The 4193-nt window shown below is 39.7% G+C and overlaps 1 protein-coding gene across 1 annotated transcript; it reads left to right on the top strand.

Annotated features, from left to right (window-relative positions):
- The first annotated feature begins 2321 nt into the window (after positions 1-2321).
- LOC121962502 (Down syndrome cell adhesion molecule-like protein 1 homolog) lies at positions 2322-3759 on the top strand. The gene is made up of 4 exons (XM_042512760.1): positions 2322-2406; positions 2714-2773; positions 3148-3402; positions 3479-3759. Exons 1-4 carry the CDS (start codon positions 2322-2324, stop codon positions 3757-3759), a joined length of 681 nt encoding a protein of 226 aa, XP_042368694.1.
- The last annotated feature ends 434 nt before the right edge of the window (positions 3760-4193 follow it).

The following is a 4193-nucleotide window of genomic DNA, read 5'->3' as shown; positions in this document are numbered from 1 at the left end:
AATAACTCAATGAAAGAAGAAAATAATATCAATGTATAATATCTTTTAAAGCTTGATAGCGATACGAGTGTGTGTGATATTAAGGGTTACACAAACATTGCATTAAAATCCTAAAATAAAAAATCATTACCATCATAAATACACTGAAAATGTGGTTAAAAAAAAAAAAAAAGTGGCCAAAATGATGACGGCTTACCAACAACGAGCTGGACAGTGGAGCTTTTATCCAGCTCAGGAACGTAACATCGGTATGTCCCGTTATCAGACTGTCTCACTTTAGAGAGTTTCAGTGAAACGTCTCCGCACTTCAGCGCGTCGATTGACATCGATGTCCTCCCCAAGAAGGACGGATTCTGGTCAATCAAAAGCTCCACGCCGTCTCGTCTCACGTGGACAAATCTGGGGGTCAGGTCGGGTCGGGCCCACTCCACGGCCCTGGACACAACGTCCACGGCTGGTCTCAGGTGACACGGCAAAATGACGTCATCGCCAACCGTTGCTACGATTGGCTCGGACGGACCAATCATTTGAGACTGACCTGGAGAACAAACAGTCTGGTTATCTAACGTCATGCTTATAATCTTTCATAAAGATGTGCCATCAGTTTTTCTATGTTCTGTTTTTTGCAAGTTTGAACAACAACTGAGTTTCTTTTTGGTCTTTTTTTGTGTCATAACGCAATTTACAATAAACCCAAATAAATAAACCCAAAAAACATAAAACAAAATGAAAACAAAACACATCAAAACTAGATCAGTATCAGGTATTAATGTGGTGTTTTTATTGTTATAGCAAGATATTTTTTTTTATTTTTTTCATGTTTTTTACAAGATTATTTATGTTTTAAAAATGTTTTTTCTTTACACCATACACACGTATCACGTAAAACAAAATAGTGTCTTTTGTCCTCACATGAATGTGATGTCCTTGTATGATTTTTTTTAACTGCCTCACAAAGACTTCATTGTTGTACTTGTGCGTAACGTACCGCCACATGAGTGTGTCAGAAGGACGACCGCAGCCAAATGAACAATTACAGCACTGAAGTCACTGAGCTGAGATTTAAGGTGATTCATCTTCCTCAAACTTTAAAACCTGTAACACAAAAAAAGTGGATCAATCAAAGGTCCATGTTCAACTGCAGGGCTTCTTTATAATTTTACATGCAGCTGCAGTGTAAACTGTAAACTGCTTTAGGTGACCTGCGTCCGCCCATTCTTCAATATCTACACACAACTTCCTTCTACCTGAACTTTATCTTTAACAGTCTCATAAATTTAACTACATGTTGACGGTTATCACTGAAAAGTTAGAAGCAAAAGACTTTATAATAAACTGGTTAATAAATATTAACTCGCATGCATTTTTAAATTCTAGCTGTTGAATTTTAAATTTAAAATTACTTTAAGCTCTCAAGCACCACCAGCTTGCTGTATTTTATCGTCCATTTCGACCATAATTCAAAACAAAACTATCTGTTAAAAAAAGGTTGAGTAACGGCAGATCGTCTTATTGTAAGAGCAGGCTAGAATAAAACGTGTGAAATAAAACTCACTAATGAAATACAGTTTTCAAACTTAAGAAAACAAAATGTGCAAAACATACCTGTTGTAAGCGGGAGTCGCCTCACCTCAGTGAAAAAAAGTCGCAAGTCCACCAATAAAACTCTGTGTACTTTAACCTCTCTTGTTGGCGTGACAGACGGACGGAGATCTAAAGATATTCAGAGCCAGCACTGGTTTGATGCGCTGAAGCACATTTTATTTTAGTTTCTGTGTAAATAAGCTCATTAAAATAAAATGCAATAACTCAAATAACTCCTCTGTACGGAAGCCCTGAGGGGCAAGTGAGATGAGATGATGAGATTTTTTTTTTCTCTGGCGGTGCAAATATTTTGTGGGAGAAAAAGAAAACATTTTTTCTTTTGGAAAAAAAAAATTCTAATCTGACAAACTCATCTGGTTTCAAAGGGTTAACAGGGCCGAACCATGCGATTAAGACCCCTAAAAAGTGACCCAACATGGCCTCTAGAGAGGCACATAACAATATATACAGTGCTACAAGTTCCTAAAAAAATATATATATACATACACACACTCGAACATACAGTATATATACATACTGTATATGTATATACATACATATGTTGTGTTTTTTACAGCAAAAAATAAAAATAAAATATGGGTATGTTCCCACATGGTACCATAGAGGGTTAACAGTGAGGGGTGTTTTTAACTGTCTGCTGTCACTCGGTGTCTCTCTCTCACACAGAAACCACAAACCAGCAAAAAAAACGAAGTTACGTAGAAAGAATTGTCACCATGGTCACGTCTCGTCTGTCCTTCAGTCTGACAGTCAGCGGCGAGACAACATGGACGTCACGGCTCTCTGCATCAGACTGTGTGAGTACAGACGCCGTCTCCAAATGCTCCGGGATGTACTTCTCTCCGCAGGACGTGCTGTCAAATCAGACAAGAAACAACAATTAATGAGCAAAATTTAAATATTCATGGTTTATGAATTAAAGCACTTAGAAGTTAGGAACAATCTTTGTTAAATATGAAGAAAATTAAACTTTTTTATCGCCTGAACTTGAGTCACGGCTGTAAAATTCAGCTTCTCTTCAGACACTTTACAGTGTGTGATGAAGCTGACGTGAGTCTTGAACAGAAAAGCGTGTTTATGCTGCGTGTCGACTCCTTTGTGTCTTTAGTGATGAACGTGTCGCTGCTGACGGCTGCTCAGACTCATCTTTGTTTCTCGCAGAGAGCTGGTAAGTCCTGATTAATAACTCTGAGATGTAACAAGAATACAGAGTGAGACCTCAATAAAAGACGTTTTGACCGTCCAAACTGCAGAGGACGGACATCCTGTTTATTGCAGCTGCAGTGGAAAGTGAAAAGGAGCACGCGGGGGCTTTAAGGGCGGGCAGGTCCTAAAAAAACTGACTTGGTGACCATGTGATAAGTTGAGGACGTGTTGTCCTCAGGGACCAGTCTGCATCCAGTGGACGTCACGATTAACAGTTAGCAATGTCTTTGTAATCAGGAAATGTTCTGGCTTTTTCCTAAACTCATTTTGTCAGATTAGAGTATATTTTATGTAAAAGGTCGTTTGAATTTTGCACATCTCGTTCTTTGAGCGCAGCCTTTCCTCGAGTCGTTCCAGACAGACAGCAGCACTACGAGTACGAGTCTGTTGTTTTTGACTGCGAAGGACTGGACGGGCTGACTGGATGGAGAGTGATGAGGGAGATCAAGGCCGGCGTCACGATATGCGCCTCTCAGTGGGAGAAATCGAAAGGGCCCTGCACCATTAACCCCGCCTTCTCCTCAGACAGCGGGACGTACTGGTGTGAAGCCGGAGAAAAGAGAAGCAACGTCGTCAACATCACTGTCACCGGTACGTTCACCTCCTGTGTACTTTTATAGTTTTAGACCTATTTTTTAAAATTTTCTTTTACATTCGTGTTGTTCAGCTGGTCCTGTGATCCTGGACAGTCCCGTCCTCCCTGTCATGGTGGGAGACGCCGTCACCCTGCGCTGCAGAAAGAAGAGGACCTCTGACCTCACAGCTGATTTCTTTAAAGACGGCGTCCTTATCAAGAGCAATTCCACCGGAAACTTGACTCTCCACAGTGTCTTTAAGACTAACGAAGGACTCTACAAGTGCCGCGTCTCCCAAACTGAGGAATCAGCAGAGAGCTTTCTGGCTGTCAGACGTGAGAAATTAACAGTGTCACATTATGGCCGAGTATGATTCACATTATGTGTTTGCTGATGTCAATAATCAGGAATGACTTTTTTTACTGAAAAAAAAGGATTGAGTGCGAAAGTATAATTGATCTGAACTTTTCTTAGCAGAACGAAATGCAGATTATGTTGTAAAAATGCCAAACTAATTGACAAAAAGAAGAAAATTTCTCAAAGATTGCAGTTTTTGGGGCTTGTTTCATACCCAGAGCATCCAAAAAAAACAGATTTTAATTAGTTGTGTGGAATATATTTCACTTTCATGTCAAAATATTTGCACATTGCAAACAAATGTAATAGTGTCACTATTGTAATAATAATGTAATTTTGTTTTGTATGATCCTTCAAGCTTTTAAAGGAGACGAGACCTCAGCTGATGACTGCTGCTCTGTGGGCACCATTCTACAGATTTTTGGTATCACTTCACTGGTGTTACTGGGG

This window comes from Plectropomus leopardus, chromosome 23, assembly GCF_008729295.1.
Source record: "Plectropomus leopardus isolate mb chromosome 23, YSFRI_Pleo_2.0, whole genome shotgun sequence".
NCBI lineage: Eukaryota > Metazoa > Chordata > Actinopteri > Perciformes > Serranidae > Plectropomus > Plectropomus leopardus.
Note: the sequence above shows the minus strand (reverse complement) of the source record. Positions and strands in the feature narration are given on the sequence as shown.

Coding starts and splice junctions, on each gene's coding strand:
- LOC121962502 (XM_042512760.1), top strand. CDS start 2,322: ATGGTCACGTCTCGTCTGTCCTTCAGTCTGACAGTCAGCGGCGAGACA. Junction 2,774..3,147: donor TTGTTTCTCGCAGAGAGCTG/GTAAGTCCTGAT, acceptor CTTTGAGCGCAG/CCTTTCCTCGAGTCGTTCCA. Junction 3,403..3,478: donor CGTCAACATCACTGTCACCG/GTACGTTCACCT, acceptor CGTGTTGTTCAG/CTGGTCCTGTGATCCTGGAC.